Genomic DNA, 18,201 nt, shown 5'->3' with positions numbered 1-18,201 from the left:
TTTTGTTTGAAAACACAAGTGAACTTTTTCACAAAGGCTTGTGGAACTGGGGAAAAAAAAGTAGGAAATACATTATGATTACACCATAAGCAACACAGGTCGTGCCTATGGATGAACATAATACTAAAACAAGGAAAAGGGTAAAATAAAAAAAACAATGGTTTGTCCAAATCAAAGATAAACATTAAAAGATCAAAATACTAAACATGAAAATAAGATAAGACCTGATCAATAAAAAGCACATTTGATGGTTCTTTATGAGGGACCACAGCTGTTCCTCATTCTAGAAGTCATCGACCATATTGGAGGGCCTCCTTAATCAATCTATCAAAATTATTGTATGATGATCCTCCAATATCAATTGCATCCACTGCTTTTCTCTTCCATTCCTTTGCCTTCTGCCTCATCTTCATCCCTTTCTCCCCTTCCAGCATTTCCTTTACAACTGCTTCAATTTCATTGCGCTTAACATCATTGTTTACCTCCATTCCAATTTCCCAAGTGTTGCATGCATATCGACAATTGGTTTGTTGATCAGCAAAGAAAGGCCAGCAAATTACAGGCACACCCCCAGATATAGTTTCCATTGTTGAATTCCAACCACAGTGTGTTAAGAAAACTCCAACTGATGGATGTGCTAGCACTTGTTCCTGTGGACACCAACTTGCTACATAACCCCTATCCTTAATCTCCTCCAAAAATTCATTAGGTAAAATTGCAGAGTCTCCCTCTACCATATCAGGCCTAACTATCAACAAAAATGGGTGTTTGCTATCTGCCAGCCCCCATGCAAATTCTTTCAATTGGTGGTCTGTCATCATAGTTATGCTGCCATAATTTACATACACAACCGAACTGGGTTTCCTTTTATCAAGCCATTCAAGGCATTTTGTGTCCTCTTTCCAAAAGCTTGAGCTAAGAGACTTGATCAATTTGCTTTCTGCAGGTACCTGCTGGCCAAGCAAATTTAGTGGGCCTATGGTGTAAATGTTGGGGAACATGGCTGAGATTTCTTCTAACACTTCATGTTCAAATTCGTTAAATGTGTTGAAGAGGATTGCAGAGGATTTCAAGCAGTTTTCTGTTTCGGATCCCACGAAATCAAACATTATGTCCTCGACATCAGTAACTCTAATGAAGGTGGGGATGTCCTTGAGCCGAATATTTTTCATGCCTGGGATCCAATCAATTGGCGTATCCAGCGTACCATCATGCATGAAATTTTCGTCTGAAAAAGTGCATGGAAGGTGAATTTTTTTTATTAGATATTGTTATATATAGTACTTAAGAATTAATTCATGATCTTGAGAAACGCACCCTTGGTTAAAGACACTGTTTTATATGATTCTATATGCATGAAGCATAAAAAAGAAACAAAAAGTGGAAATTTAATGTATGCAAACATGCTAGCACAACTTGCTCTTTTAATTTAAACTTTCATAACCCTGTAATATGGAATGTATACCTTTGAATGGAACAATGCCTCGATTGACGAGTTCACTGAACTTCAGGCACCCCATGAAGCTACAAGCAGAGGCAGACCAAAATTGGACCTCTGGAATGTCTAATTCCTTAGCAGCTTGCCTCCCAAACCCCATGAGAGCATCTGAAATTATACAAGTAATTTGTGGCACTTCAGATGAAGAATTCAGTTTAGTCACCAGCTCTTTAAATGGACCTAAACAGGTTTTCCTGGTGGAGTCACATAAAGCTGGAGCATCTTGGGATACAACTTCATCCGAAGGTGGCAACCCATCCGGTATGGTCTTGAAGTGGAAGTCCGATAGGCCCTTAACGGAGTCCGAACCTTTGGACTGGATTAAAAGCCTCTGGTTGAACTCGGTGTTAACAAAGGTTATGTGGAAGCCCCTTGAGTGTAGAAGCTTGGCTAACTGCATCATGGGGTTAACATGGCCTTGTGCTGGTAAAGGGACACAAACTGCATGGAGTTTTTTGGTTCCTCCTACTACTGAATCCATCTTTACCAAACCAGGAGAGAGTGATCAGATGCAATTTTGTAGACTTGTACTCAAAGTTAACTTTTCTTTTGAGTGGATTGTCATACAAACGTTATCGATCTCTTAACACTTCGTAGTGAAAGTTTCTTGCAAAACTCATTGGGAGACTTTTCCCCATTGAACTTTCGTTTGTGCAGACTTTTCACCATTGGATTGTGTAGACTTTCGTTTATGCAGACTTTTCACCATTGTATTGTCTTTGGGTATCTTCTTAATGTGGGGGTAGGTAGTCCCGTATATGTCAGCAAAAAAACAAAATGTGTGTATAATGTGGACAAAACTTTACTTCTAGTCAAATCATTTCGCAAAAAATACTAAAGCAATACACCTGCTCTCTTATTTTCTTACCAAATCTATTAGTCAAGCCAACGAGAGAGAGTTAATTGTGTGGAAAGGTAAACTGATCTGATAAAAGAAAAAATTTGTTGACTGATTGAAAAATAAATTCGGATTATAAGTCTAAGGGTACTAGTTATAATTTATAAATGAAACTATGAGACTAGAGTACGCAATAAGTACCGAAAATTAATTAAGGAAAAATTTTAACTACATTACTTGAACTTTGACCCATTGATTAGTTACATAATCCCATAAATGCCCTCACCTCCACACGTAAAATTCTAAAGTCGATGCTGGTGAGGCCTGATCGTGCCGGTCCTTTCTTATGAAATCTCACAGTGCTATGTTACCATATCGGCCCTTTGGGTTCTATATATTATTTTATATTTATCAAAATTTAGTTCATTCATTTTAACAAGTAAACAAATGACAAAGATGGTGCATGAACTTAATAGATCTTAAACTCAAATATTATCTCAAATAAAATAATATTTTATTAACCAAATGTGGGCCAATTAAATGGCCTAGCCAATGGTGCATATTCGTCCCGGGACGACCCGCGAAATACTTATTTCCGGATAAAAAACATTATTAGTAACAAAGCATTTATTATCAGATTCGGCCTTCTAATTAATGGTCCCATTGAGTCGTTCACCATATTGGAGAGCCTCCTTAATCAATCTGTTAAAATTATTGAATGATGATCCTCCAACATCAGTGGCTTCTATTGCTTTTCTCTTCCATTCCTTTGCCTTCTGCCTCATCTTCATCCCTTGCTCCCCTTCCAGCATTTCCTTAACAAGTGCTTCAATTTCACTGCGCTTAACATCATGATTCACCTCCATCCCAATTTCCCAAGTGGTGCATGCATATCGACAATTGGTTTGTTGCTCAGCAAAGAAAGGCCAGCAAATTACAGGGACACCCTCAGATATTGTTTCCATAGTAGAATTCCAACCACTACGTGTTAAGAAAACCCCAACTGATGGATGAGCAAGAACTTGGTGCTGCGGACACCAACTTGCTATATAACCCCTATCCTTAATCTCCTCCCAAAATTCACGGGGTAAAATTGCATTGTCTCCCTTTACCACATCAGGCCTAACTATCCACAAAAATGGGTGTTTGCTATTTGCAAGCCCCCATGCAAATTCTTTCAGATGTTGGTCAGTCATCGTAGTGACACTTCCATAATTTACATACACAACCGAATTGGGTTTCCTTTTCTCAAGCCATTCGAGGCATTTTGTGTCTTCTTTCCACAAGCTTGAGTTAAGCGACTTGATGAATTTGCTTTCTTCAGGGACATGCTGACCAAGCAAAGTAAGTGGGCCTATGGTGTAAATGTTGGGGAACATGGCTGAAACTGCCTCTAACACTTTATGTTCAAATTCATCAAATGTGTTGAAGATGATTGCAGAAGATTTCAAACAGTTTTGTGCTTCAGATCCCATGAAATCGAACATTATGCCATTGGCATCAGTAATGAAGCTGGGAATGTCTTTGAGCCTAACATTTTCCATTCCTGGGATCCAATCAATTGGTGTATCCAGCGTCCCATCATGGATGAAATTTTCTTCTGAAAAAGGATGCATGGGATGTGAAAATGTGTGATTTGATCTTGTTGATGACTTGATGTTGTATGGCTATAAGAGTGAATTCGAAGATCTCAAATATGTATCATATGCAGTTATAACTCATAGGCTAAAATATCAAATATCACAATCACGGAGGACACAACTAGTTCTATTCAGGGCATATATGAAGTGTGAAAGTTGAACATCTAATCCAAAACAATTGAAAATGGGTGAAGAGACTCAAGAAGCTTTAGAATTCCAAATGTATGATATACGTACTCTCGGCACACCTCCCTATGTGTGGTATGACCCAGACAAACATGTGGTTGAACTATAGTTGAAAACGTGGAGGAAGTATGGTCGTTTTGTTTGATCATATGGGAATTGTCGGCTCTAGTATCATGTGAAAATTTGACCATTCATCTCAAAACCAATTGGTAATAAGTAGAGAAATCCAAATACTATAAACTGTTATGCATGATTTGGAATCAGTGCCGGCTCTGAAGGGGGGCACTGAGTGCGACCACCTAGGGCCCACTTTTAAGGGTGGCCCACAAATTTTTATATTATGTATATATTAATATATATATATTAAAAAAAATAATTGTTGAGTTTATTTATAATGTCTTCACTGTAATTAGGTTCTTCTACTTATTGTATGAGAGCTGTAGCTATATAGTTTCTTTCTTTGGGCTTAGGCCCTCCTTTGTACCAAAAAAAAAATAAAAAATTAGGCCATTCTAAGATATAAAGTTTGCGTTCTGCAACCTATTTTTCTTTGATTATTAGTTGAAAGCCACTTTTTTATTTCTTTTTATTTCCTTAATTTGTGTTTGGCCAACTTGCTTCATTTTTTCTTTGGCTTCTCACGTGAATCACAAGAGAAGCAAGCCAACATCCCCATCTGCATGACAGTGGGTTCTTTTTGCCCTTGGGTTTACACATTTTTTTTTTCTTTTTATCAAAAGTACATGCCTTCTTTCTAAAAAATTGGATTCAAAGAGCATGTTTGCTTTGACTTGGCAAAGACGGATCTTTGCCTCTCCATATAGTCTTATGGAAAACTTGGTTTTTTTTTTTTTTTTTTGCTCTCCACAGGTTCTTTCAATCTGAAAGAAATTAGAAAGGTTCCATTGAGGCAAGAAGGTAATTAATGTTTGAGTGTGTGTTTTTCCCTTTTAATTTTTCTCTTATATTCCTATAAATTTTTTTTTTCAATTATTTCTTGACGTTCAACCAAAAATTTCCTAATTGATTTCTTGATGTGATCGAAAATTTCCTAATTGATTTCTTGTCAATTGTGAATTGTTTTGCAAAAAAATTTAGAATTAATTACCCTAAACTACCTTTTACTTATTGTTTTTACTCTCTAGTGTACCAATTAATTTTATTTAATAACAAAGTAAGATGCATCTAGCTGTTTTTTGTCTTTCTCTTTCTTCTCTAGTCACTTTCATCTTCTCTCTTTCTCCCCCCCACTATGTCTCTCTTCTCTTTCCTCTTCATCAACTTCTTGTTCTTCTTCTTCTTCGCAGAGCAAATAACTTCGGGACGAACACCACCACCACGAGCAGCACTGCTGGTAATGGCCTTGAAAATCTCAGCGCCGACCAAGAAGAAATGGATCTACTCTGAGCTTGATCGAAGCCTCACTACTACAATGAAGTTAATAGACAACGATAAAAAACCGTTGTCTATTTGCCCAAAATTTCGTCGTCTAGGCGAGTGACATCTATAGCATAATTAGACAACGGTAAAAACCTGTTGTCTGAATGGATTAATACAACAGTTATAATTTAAAACTGTTGTCTAGTATCCACCAAAATGCATGATTTTCATCTTAAACGGTTGTGTTGAAACACAATACACAACGTTTACAGATACAAAACTATTGTATTAGTAATGATTTGACAATACTTATTTACTATAAATGTTGTCCAAAGTATTGTTAAACATCAGTTTTAAGAAACACCGTTGCATAATTAAGTATTAAATTGGCATGAATGTTGGTACATAAGAAACTCAACAACAGTTTTAACTAAAACATGTTATTTTAATTACTTATACATATCATTTGATACTCTAAAACCGTTGGGTAATTATAATCTCTACAACTTCTTTTAACTATATGTGATGTTAAGATATGCATATGATAAGTAATTTTTTTTCAAAAATGTTGTATAGATAGATGATACACATCAATTTTTTGGTAAACCCTAAACCCTAAACGTTTTAACTGTTGTTAGTAGGTGTGTTATATAATGGTTATTTAACTAAAACCGTTGTCTAGGATTAATTAACACAATTTTTTTAAATTGAAAACTGTTGTTTGTTTGATTCACATTTTTATATCTCTGCTTGCATCCAATTGAATCCCCATTAATTCCCTGCTTGCATATCCAATTGGAATTAAATCCCACTAAATCCCTGCTTGTTGCATCCAAAGTAATCCACAAATATTGATAACTCAAAAAGATCCATGAATTCATTAAATTGGAATTGGAGTTTACAAAGTCGATCATGATATATAACAAACCCATTCACACATCCCTTGCCAATTAATGTATAGCCCAAAAAATTATAAGTAACTTGATAACTACAAAAAGTACTTGTTGATTACAAAAACTAGAAAGCTAGGGATGGCATGGTCTAACCTAAGTAATCGTGCAAAGTCAGCCATATACATACCAAAATATCTGACTTTGCAAGATTAGCTAGTTAATGAACTGCTCCCATCATAATATTGCATGTCTACACAGCCTAGCTAGTTAGCTATATAAAATATTTACCAAAAAATGCTTGTTAAACCCAGCCGGCGAACTTAGGGAAGTGAGGAGTACGTATTGGATCTACATATAGCGCACCAGAAAGGCCGCCCATTCAGCGCGTACTTCATCAATCTGGTCCTGTGAGTAGGTATTGTCCTTTCTCCTTTCCCATTGAAATTAACCATGGAGTAACAAAGGGATTAACATAAGGAAATACACCAATAAGAAATTCAACATTTTTGTTTAATTAACTTTTTTTTTTTTAAGTAATTGAATGAATCAATCAAGAAAAAAGGAGCAGAGGAAACCCCTGAACCAAAGAACAAACATACAAAGCAAGAACAAACCATCAAAATAAGGGATTACTGTCATTTTGCTCCCCAGACTATTACACATGTATCAGTTTGCTCCCCAGACTTCTAATTTGGAAAATTAAGGACCCTGACTTTTTCAATTTTGCCAATTAAGGTTATTCCGTCAATTTATACATTTTTCATCTAAAATATCGAGATGATCAAGCAAAATTTAGCAAGAAATAAAAGAGGAAAAATGATGCATGAGGAAAAAATGATAAGATCTAATTGGAAGGGACCATTTTGCCCTCAAAGATTTGGATAAAAAATGTGTAAATTGACAAAAGAACCTCAATTGGCAAAATTGAAAAAGTCAGAGTCCTTAATTTTCCAAATTAGAAGTCTGGGGAGCAAACTGATACAAGTGTAATAGTCGGGGGAGCAAAATGGTATTAATCCCTCAAAATAATGATCTAAGTGACTTAAAAAAACAATTAACCTGCCATAACCATTAAGTTAATCATCAACCATCAAATTAATGATCTAATTGACTTAAAAAACAATTAACCTGTCATAACCATCAAGTTAATCCATCATCATCATAATTAACAAGGGTTTTTACACAATTGATCCAAAGCACATTTTAAACAAAATGAAACATGTCCTCAAAGGGGAGGTCCGGTCCTCAATCTTCAAAACCATTTTTTGTCCTACATCAAATTATTAGCTACTAAGACTAGATATTTCCCAAAAATAAATGCAATAAAATTAGTTACTGTCACAACAGAACCTTGTCCTAACCCATGGCAGGAACTTAGACTTCCAAATACAAAGAACAAGAAAAAGCTTCACAAAAAGTAGGATGTTAAGAGAACAATGTTAAGATACATTCCCAAGTTTAAGAAATTCCAATAGAAAGATACGAAATAGTAGGAAGCTAATCTGCAGTGAGTCATATGGCATGCATGTATCAATTCTGTTTAAGAAGACCCATTTAGAGGATTGAAAAGCAGTATGTAATTACCATATCTAATTTGGCATATAATACTCTTTTACATGCACAATCATACTTACAAATGCATGCTTGTTTAAGCAATAATTAATAAATCTCAACATGCTTACAAGAGTCATCAATGGTGGCAAGCAGAACTTAGTCCCTCTCCTGCTCCCACTTTCCTTTTACGATTTCAAGAATGACTTTTTGTAGTGATGCTCACTTCACTGCAACCTGAAATCATACAAAAAGAAAGTTACAAGTTGAAATTTTCAAGGGACACTTGGGAAAAACCTTGTTACATATATTATACTGATAAAAAACAGACACAGCCAACTGTCTATATGTTCATTTAAAATTTATTTTAGGAAACAATACTGTAATTACAAGAGCCTTGTAGCTAAAAATCAGACAGGGCAACCAATATAAACCGTTTAATACTATCTTTTCTCTTCTTAATTTCTTCTTCCTTTGCTTTGACTTTTTCTTGTCATTCCTCTTCCTTTCCCTTTTCAAGAGTGCTTGAAGAAAGATGGGCTGGCAATAAGATAATTTATTAAGATTATAAGAAAATGAGATTTCACTAGAACCTCATTTTAAGATATCACTTACTGCATCAAGTATGTGGCCATACAAAGGTAAGATGCACATTCCAATGCTCTCTTTGAATATGATGTTGCAGTCTGCAGAAAATGTACTCTCATCAGTAAGTATTTAAAATAACCAAAAAAATAGGTGCTAACAACTCATTAAATCATAGTACTTCTATATGGCTATTTAGCAAGGAAACATCATCGTTTAGTACTTGGCTTTGACCAAAATTTAGACTTCTAAGCTGTACTCTATTATTTTAAATTTACTATAAAAAAAATTCAATAGGATTCTTTTTCGTTTCATAATATGAAGTATGAAAATACTTGGGAACCTGATTTAGAACTTTGATGATAGAAGTAGGCTTCCTTGACCTTATGTTTTAATAAACCTGCAAAGAATTAAAAAGAAAAAAAGAAAGCAAAGTAGGTTGATTGAAACTAAAAGATCAAGCTAAAAAAGTTCTAACTAAAAATGCTGAGACAAAAATAAAAAATTCTATGTTCTAGTTTTGCATAAGTCATTTAACCATATTTGCAAGATTTATCAATTTACCTACCGATAAACAAGTTAATTTTGAGTGGTTCTCTTGTATATCGAGTTATAAAATTATACATCTCCAGTCCAATTTATTGCAAATCATCATAAGTGAAAATATTCATTTGTCGTCCCACCCATCCATCAATACCCAAACCATTCAGCTAATGTAAGATACAAAAAATTCACTCAAGTACATATTGGCTATGAAGTTAACCCAAAGACCATTAAAAAAATAAAACCATAGTTAGCGAAAAATTGTTTCATGCACAACTTTTATTCATAAGTATACATTGATAGATGTCCAATTTCCTGTAAAGTTAAAAGAGCACACATGGCCCATCAATTTTATCATTCTTAACCTCCACTAAAGAAATTTCACACCCAGTCCTCTTAGCCAATATCTCCAGCTAGTCATAGGCAGTTGCTCGAAATGTATCCCTTGCTGCCATCAGTACCTGGCACAATTCCGAATCACAAGGCAATTCAAATAACAAAAGCCACTGAGGAATACACATGCTTTTCTTGGATGTATAGATACATATATATATATATATATATGGAGGTCTAACCTTTCACTTTAAATTCCAAAGGAGATATGGCTTGCTTCGGCACCTTTCCTGCAGGAAAATAACACAAGCTAGTCTTGTGATTTGCTAAAAGAAAAAAAATAAAAAAGGGATTGCAGCCATCAAGATAAAAGAGGAGTGACTCATTTTCTTTGTGTCTTAAGTCTTGATTTTGAAGTGGCTTGCTGCAAGATGAAAGAGCAGGTTTTCAACAAAGTCATATGAAAAAAAAAAATAGCAAAACAAAAAATAGGCAGTCGGCACCTGGAGAAATAAATCAAGAACATGGTCTCTTCTCTTCCCTCCCTGCCAAAAAAAAAAAAAAAGCATGTATTAGAGAATGGAAAAAAAGACACCAAGAAAAAAAAATGGATGGAGAAATTATGTCCATTATAAAGAAAAGGAACCTCACTCTTTGAAGTCTCACATGGAGGACTATGGGGGTATTGAATTCATTTTCAGTTAGTTGATACCTGCAAATTAATAAAAAGGGTCAGCTACTGTTGGTATAAGACAAAGGAAAAGTATGGAAATCCAAAGTCAGCAAAAAGAGGACACGTGAAAGGGATTAAACTACCAAAGAAATAAACAAATTATTTCTCTTGCTCCAAGCCCCACGTAGCAATGTTTGCTGCAAGTTTTCTTAGGTGCTGCAAAGTCTACAAATACACATGGCAAACAAGTTCAAGTCAGCCCAAAAGTAGATACAAGATCAAGTTAAACCCAAAAGAAAATAGTCTAGCTTGCACATGAGACAGCTAGTAAGTGGTTGCTTTCACCAAATATTTATTTTCTGAACAAAGAGATAAGAGAGATCAAAAAGATGCAAAAATAGACATGCGTAAAGTGATCTTGCCTACGCCGATTGCTTTGTTATTTTTCTTTGCCTCCAGTCAAAAGGAATTGGCTTGCTTTCAAAATTAGAGGAGAGGGGTTCTTGTTGCTTCCAATTTGCAACCATGTTCTTCTTAACCTTTATTTAACCCATTATTTTATTATAATTTATTTATCACCATCTAGCTAGTCCTCCATATTCCAACCCCTGCTTTCAAATTTCAATCATGAAGTCTCCTTATCTCTTCATCTATTCTCTTTCTCTCCCCCTCTTTTATCTCTCTATCTCTCTTTTTCTCTGCTATATTAGTGTCCAATTTCCCAACCTTTAAACCTCCCCACTCTGCTATATTAGTTGTAACATTAATTCTGCAAAATGCAGGCCATTCAAAATAAGGGCCAAGACAAAACAAACCCAAGTATACAAGTTAAATTTTTACTACAAATTACTAGATCCATCAAATTTGGAAATCAAAAACAATGATTTGGAGCTATGTAGAACTATTGAGGGTCCCTAATCTAAGTAAGTATGCCCAGTTACAACAATGCCTTACTTATGAACTCAATTCTTTGACTTGTTATTTTGTAAAGACTCCCCAAGAAAAAAAAAAATAATTAAAACTCCTCTACTTCCTGTAACATAAGGCTTTTTTCTTCGATCTCCCTTTCTTAGAAGGTATAAAACAAAAAGATTTGCCAAAAGTGACCACAAAAATCAAAATCAAAAACCCAGAAAACTAAATCACAACCTTGCCCAAAAAAATTTAAAAAAATTAACAAGATAACCATCACACCAAAGAAAAAAAAAACCCAGCAAACAAAAATTCAAAACCCCCAAAATTAAAACATCTAAACCGAAATTTAAACAAAAAAGGAGAAGAAAACCCTAACTTTGAAGAAGAACCTAATCAGGAAATAGACAGAAAGATAAGTAAAACCCGATGAAACTTCAACAAGGTGGAAGAACAACTGTAGTAGAGGAAACAACACTGCTGCTCCAGCTTGATTCGCGCAAAAACACACAAACCCAGATGGAATTACCAACAAGCGAAGCTCAAAACTCACCGTCGGGGCCAAGACTAGAACGTTGAAACCTGCCAAAGGATTGACCTTTCACTCCGTGAGCTCTTCGTGTATCCGATTGCAAATCTTACCTTAATCTTGAAGTGGGTATCAAAATCCCTAATTTTTTTGGGGTTTTCTGGAAGTGGGAATGAAATCTGTTTAATTGTAATCATGGTGGCTAAAATGAAGAAGATAAATGAGACTGAGACAGAGACATAGAGAGTTTGGCTGGACTAGGTGGAGGGTGTGCGACAGGACAGAGAGAGTTTAATAGTGGTAGAGAAAGAGAGAGAGCAGATCAAGAGGTTTGAGAAGGAGAGGGATTTCGACTAAGTGGAAGAGGTAATGTGAAAATATAAGGAATGAGACATTACACAACCGGCCTAAGCTACAGTAAATCTTTTTAATGAAATCACTGTACACTGGTTTTTTATAAATCTAGCGCTTACACAATGCTTAAAAATTAAAAACGTTGTTTAGACAAAACATAAACAATCAACGACCCAAAAATCATGAGATTCCATGTATTAATACAACAGTTTTTTAAAAAACCGTTATTCTTTGAAACTAGACAACAGTTTTAACAAAACCGTTATCTATTAAGTGTTGTCTATTTACATTATTGTAGTAGTGCCTTTTAGTTCTACTCCGACCACTCCGGTTTCTCCTCGATTGGGCATGGTCACAGCTCGTGATAGACTCTTACTTTGATTTCTTATCAGTAGTAGGTTCTTGATTTTTTTTGTTTAGTTCAGTTTCTTAAACTGCAAGTGAACTGAAACTGCAGGTTTCTGCAGTTTTTGGAACTGCAAGTGACCTGAAACTGCAGAAACTGTAATTTCTGGAACTGCAAATGAACTGAAACTGCAGTTTCTTTATCAGTAGTAGGTTCTTGATTTTTTTTTTTTTTTGTTCAGTTTCTGAAACTGCAAAAACTGTAATTTCTAGAACTGCAAATGAACTGAAATTGCAGTTTATTTGAGTTGCAGACTTGCAGTTGCAATTATTAACTGCAAGTGAAACTGCAGTTTATTAGAGTTGCAGATTTTCAGTTTCCTTTTTTGGTGATGCGTTGATGCTGATATTTTGGAAGATGTCTGCATGGTATGTTTTTGTTATGTCTATTTTCGGATGGTATTTTGGGATCTAGTGGTGGTGGTGTGGTGTCTACATGGTATTTTGGGATCTAGTGGTGGTGTGGTGTCCGCAAATGAAGAATGAGTTTGTGGTAGTTGGTCCGCAAAGGAAGAATGAGGCTTTAGGTGGTTTTGGTTAATAAAATTAGATGACAGTACCTATATATTAATGGACTCAAGATTTTATTAGGGGTCCAATTTAGATTTCATCCCTGGGCCTTCCAAAAGTCAGGGCCGGCCGTGTTTGGAATCTTAGATTTTTTCCTATACTTGTTTTGTAATCACAGTTATGTATAGAAATCTAATCAAAGGTTTATAGACACTCAAAAACAATTATTTGTGTTATGAATTCATTTTTTGTTTTGCTCACATCCTTAGATTTATAATATATGACTAAATTTAAAATCACGCAAGTAAAAAAAGAGAAAAAATGTAGAGAATCTAAATCCACTACTATACAAAACTTATACTTCCTAATATGAAATAATGAAATATACTCTCAATGAGCCCAAAAGATTACAAAAAAGATCGACATTGTTTTTGTCATTTATGCCCACCTCCCTTCCCCTTTTGTGGGGCAAAAGATTCCCAATAATTTGAAACAATTTTTGTTATATGTGTACTGCTTTAAGTCGTACATTAATTAATACATATAGTAAGTATAATATAACAGTTGGTCCAATATAGTTTTATTGCATCCGATGGATATAATTTTCGTCATCATAATTAAATCTTATTGTACTGTCACCCACATGGAGAAGAAGATCAAGATCGAATCTTGTACGTATATGCGTGATGCTCTGCCCCAAACTCTCTTAAGAGCTGGTACAAGATCTATTGTTTATGAGAGCTACAATATTTGAGGTTTCGAGTTTAGATTTTTCTTCCTCTAATATCGTTTGATAAATATTTAGGAAATATATATATGCATCCGTTTGTTTAGAAGTATGGATTATTATCTTTTTACTTTTGCTCATTAAATTAAAATGCATATGTTAACAATTATTATCAGGAGGGATATATACTTGAGTACTTTCTTCTGGCCATTAATTATATTGACATATATTAATGTATTACACATGATTTATGCTTTTACCAAACTTTTGAAAGGGATTGAGAGACTCACATAAATAACATAATTAAAAATCATTAAAAGAAAGAAGAAAATTAACAAACAACTAGCTAGTTTCTGCTATCAACCTCTGGCCAGCTTCTTAGTTACCCTTAACGTAACTAGAGTGCTAGGAATTGATGAACATGAGAGATGCAGTACTTTTTGTGAAAAACAATTCTTAATTTATACGAATCTATATGCATATATAACCTAAGAAAAGCATGAACAAAAAAAAAAAAAGGGAAAAAAGGATTAATTAAGTACCTATGAATGGAACAATGCCTCGTTTAAGGAGTTCACTGTAGTGCAGGTACCCCATGAAGCCACAAGCAGAAGCAGTCCAAAATTGAACCTCTGGAATGCCTAATTCCTGAGCAGCTTGCCTCCCAAACCCCATCACACCATCTGAAATTATACAAGTAATTTGTGGCACTTGAGATTAGGAATTGAGCTTAACCACCAGCTCTTTAAATGGGCCTAGACAGGTTTTCCTGGTGGAGTCACATAAGGCTGGAACATCTTGGGTTGCATCTTTATCCGACGGTGGCAACCCGTCCGGTATGGTCTCGAACCGGAAGTCCGGCAGTCCCTTAACGGAGTCGGAACCTTTGGCCCGGATTAAACGGCTGTGATTGAACTCAGTGTTGACAAAGGTTATGTGGAAGCCCCTTGAGTGTAGAAGCTTGGCTAATTGCATCATGGGGCTAACATGGCCTTGTGATGGGTAAGGGACACACACTGCATGGACTTTTTTGGTCCTTCCTAGTCCTTGTAGTACTGAATCCATGGTTTCTAAACTAGGCAAGAGACGGATTCTTAATTCTTCGATCTACACCAGACAAACTTGGATCTTGCATGTGCCATTTATAGCAACAGTGTTGCTAGAGAGATAACATTTTTATATATACCATATTAGCGAATCATGACGTCTAAGTGTATGGTTCATCAATTATTATGAATCTATGATATATCCATCAGTGACACGTACATCACTTGCTAAAAGTTCTTGAATAATATCTAATGGCTGAGATTTTGCCACATTTCTAAACTACTTCTTTTCCATTAAATAATACTAAAAACCCATCAGGCCAACCCATCCACCGCACCACCTCCCCAGTACGGCTGACCCACCTCCTCCCCTTTCTTTCTCTCTCTTCCTTTCTCCCTCTCTCTTTGTCCATATCCCAATCCACATATCTTGATGGTGAAGGGCTTTTTCTTGTTGAAATTTTCTTACACATTTCTTTTCTAAAACCCACTTCTTCAGTTTTTCTCCCTTTCTTGAATCTTCAATTTCATGAATGTGATGTATAATAAAATAATAATGATATTAAACACAACTGCTTTGCAGATGTTAAGACGAACTCTTTTTTTTTTTTTTTTTTTTCCAGCCACTGTGCCCACATAAATTCAGAACTTCTCTGGATGTGATTCAAGAGGTTGAGTATAAAAAAAGTGGATTTTAGACTCAGGAGCTCCGCTTACACCAGTGCTGTGTTGGTATAGAGAAAGAAAGGGGGGGAGGAGGGTGGTACAGTGGGCTGGGCTGGGATTATGGTTTTTTGGTTTTCTTAATTTTTAAATTTTTAATATTAATTTATTGAAAAGAGATCATTTGGAAATATGGTAAGATCTCAACCATTAGATATTATTGAAGGGCTGGAATTAAAAGTCAGGCACATTGGCTGGTATAGTTTGCCTGGCAGAGCATCCAGGTCCTCTTTGCATGTCTTCTTTACAAATTTAGCATTACACTGTTTGGAATTATAAAAAGGCTTTTTATTAATCTCTACATAATTTTGACCCGTTTTTTACTTCACTACATAATAAATTTTTTGACTTAGCGTGTCACTTCAATTTAAAAAAAATTTCAATGTCAAATCTCTGTTACCTTTCGTCCAATTTTCCATCCAAAAATAGTTATATGCCATGCATGAAACTTATTTTTGTCTTTTTGCATCTCCATGAAATATTTTTAGGGATATTTTATGTTCATATCCCAAATTATTCTCTCAATACCCATAAATTTCTAATTTACCCAAAAATCAAATTTTTTCAGATAAACAAATAACATAGCAGCAACCCCACCGCCGGTGGTCCCTCGCTCCGACCACCTCGTTCTTCCTCCCCTCTTCTCTTGCATAATTTATAAATCTGGATAACTAAAGTTTTGGGTTTGGATTATAGGAGAATTGGGTTTTGGTATTTGGGAATGTGAGGGCTTTATTTTTTGTGAATTGGAGTTTATAAATCTTGGTAGATTCATTCACTCCAATGGATAACCAGCTGCCACAATGCTTGGGTGGGTAGCTTGGCTTTGGGGGCTGAATCGGTGAGTGGGTGGGTTGAGCTTGGGTTGTGGTGGTATGGGGGGAGAGGTGTTGGTGTTGCGTGATGGGTTGGGGATTGAACTGGGGAGTGGGTAGGAGAGTGATTGGGTGGGTGGGTGGGCTGTGGTGGTGGTTGGGGAGAGAGTGAGAGAGGGTGCTGAGAGTTGCCTTCGTTAAAAGGGGAAAAAATTTGGGTGGTTGAATTTCTCCATAAAAAGGAACCAAGAGAGCAAAAGTTGGAAGAGTCATACGCATAAAGAAATAGAAAAATTAATGGTATCAAAAAAATGCTCTCTTTCTTCGCCAAATTGAAACTGAAACCAAGTGTGGGAGTGAAAAGTACAACTTACCCATGAAAGATGATCATAGTGTACAGAGAAGGTTTAGGTTTAGGGTTTCAATATGATTTCTGCTCAATTGATTATTGATTAAGACCACAAAGTGTGGTTTATATACATGGGCCTATAACTAAAATACAGGAATTAATAAACCACCTAATTAATTCTAATAATTACACAATAATCACACGTGTTGACTCACACCAACACTCCCCCTCAAGTTGGTGCATATATATCGCACATGCCCAACTTGTCTAGTGAGTCCAAAAACACCCGATTTGCCACAGCCTTGGTCAACACATCTGCAAGCTGATCTTCGGACTTCACAAATGGAAAGTTAATAATCTTCGCTTCAAATTTCTCTTTGATGAAGTGTCGATCAATCTCAATGTGCTTTGTTCTGTCATGCTGAACAGGATTATGTGCTATATCAATAGCAGATTTGTTATCACAAAACAAGTCCATAGGTTTGGTAGGTGGACACCCTAAATCGGTCAATAGATGTCTCAACCATAAAAGTTCGACTACTCCGAGTGCCATACCTCTGTATTCAGCCTCTGCACTTGATCTAGATACAACTGATTGCTTCTTACTCCTCCAGGTCACCAAATTCCCCCCTACAAAGGTAAAATAGCCTGAGGTAGACCTTCTATCATCTGCTGAACCACCCCAGTCTGCATCAGAAAACCCTTCAACATTCACATGACCATGATTAGCAAACAACAATCCTTTACCAGGTGCAGATTTTAAATACTGCAAAATTCGCTCCACAGCATCCATATGGGGTTTACACGGGGCATGCATAAACTGGCTTACTACACTAACTGCATAAGCAATGTCAGGTCTAGTGTGAGACAGATATATCAATCTTCCAACAAGTCTCTGATATCGCCCCTTATCTGCAGGCAAGGCACCCAAACACTCGAAAAGTTTATGATTTTGTTCCATAGGAGTGACAGCTGGCTTACACCCAAGCATACCAGTTTCAGACAACAAGTCTAAAACATACTTCCTTTGAGATAGGAATATGCCATGTTTAGACCGAGCCACTTCTATTCCAAGAAAGAACTTCAAGTCCCCCAGCTGCTTCATTTCAAACTCTTGAGACAAGTACCTCTGCAAATTAGAGATTTCCTCATAATCATCTCCGGTCAGAACCATATCATCAACGTAAATGATAAGAGCAGTAATCTTCTTCCCCCTTTTCTTTAGGAACAAAGTATGATCAAAATTACTCTGCCGATAACCATAGTTCTTCATCGCACGAGTGAATCTCCCAAACCAGGCTCTTGGAGATTGTTTAAGACCATATAACGACTTTTTCAGTTTACAGACCAATCTCGTATTCTCAAACTCTGGTATACCTGGAGGAGGATCCATGTATACTTCTTCAGTCAAATCACCATGGAGAAAGGCATTTTTTACGTCAAACTGAAGGAGTGGCCAATCTTTGTTAGCAGCCAAAGACAACAGAACCCGTACTGTGTTTAACTTGGCCACTGGAGCAAACGTCTCCAAGTAGTCTATGCCATAGGATTGTGTATAACCCTTTGCTACCAACCTTGCCTTATACCTTTCAACTGACCCATCAGCTTTGTGTTTGACTGCAAACACCCATCTGCACCCAACTGTCTTCTTCCCCTTAGGTAGAGAAACCAACTCCCAGGTTGAATTCTTCTGTAATGCCGCCATTTCTTC

General features: G+C 36.1%; 1 protein-coding gene and 1 pseudogene across 2 annotated transcripts; both read right to left on the bottom strand.

The window, feature by feature from the left end:
• Nucleotides 1–52: 52 nt before the first annotated feature.
• LOC147284073 (linamarin synthase 2-like) lies at nucleotides 53–2,221 on the bottom strand. The gene is made up of 2 exons (XM_086245908.1): nucleotides 1,466–2,221; nucleotides 53–1,228 (listed from the first exon to the last, which is right to left on the bottom strand). The coding sequence occupies exons 1-2, from the start codon at nucleotides 1,977–1,979 to the stop codon at nucleotides 291–293; spliced, it is 1,452 nt and encodes a 483-aa protein (XP_086102034.1). The 5' UTR covers nucleotides 1,980–2,221; the 3' UTR covers nucleotides 53–290.
• A 607-nt stretch (nucleotides 2,222–2,828) lies between these two features.
• LOC147284072 (linamarin synthase 2-like) lies at nucleotides 2,829–14,729 on the bottom strand (annotated as a pseudogene). Its single transcript, XR_015122278.1, has 2 exons — nucleotides 14,100–14,729; nucleotides 2,829–3,936 (listed from the first exon to the last, which is right to left on the bottom strand). The product of XR_015122278.1 is annotated as a linamarin synthase 2-like (transcript).
• Nucleotides 14,730–18,201: the final 3,472 nt, after the last annotated feature.

This window comes from Dryas octopetala, chromosome 5 (genome assembly GCF_963921425.1).
Source record: "Dryas octopetala chromosome 5, drDryOcto1.1, whole genome shotgun sequence".
NCBI lineage: Eukaryota > Viridiplantae > Streptophyta > Magnoliopsida > Rosales > Rosaceae > Dryas > Dryas octopetala.
This window is presented reverse-complemented; position numbering and strand designations above follow the sequence as displayed.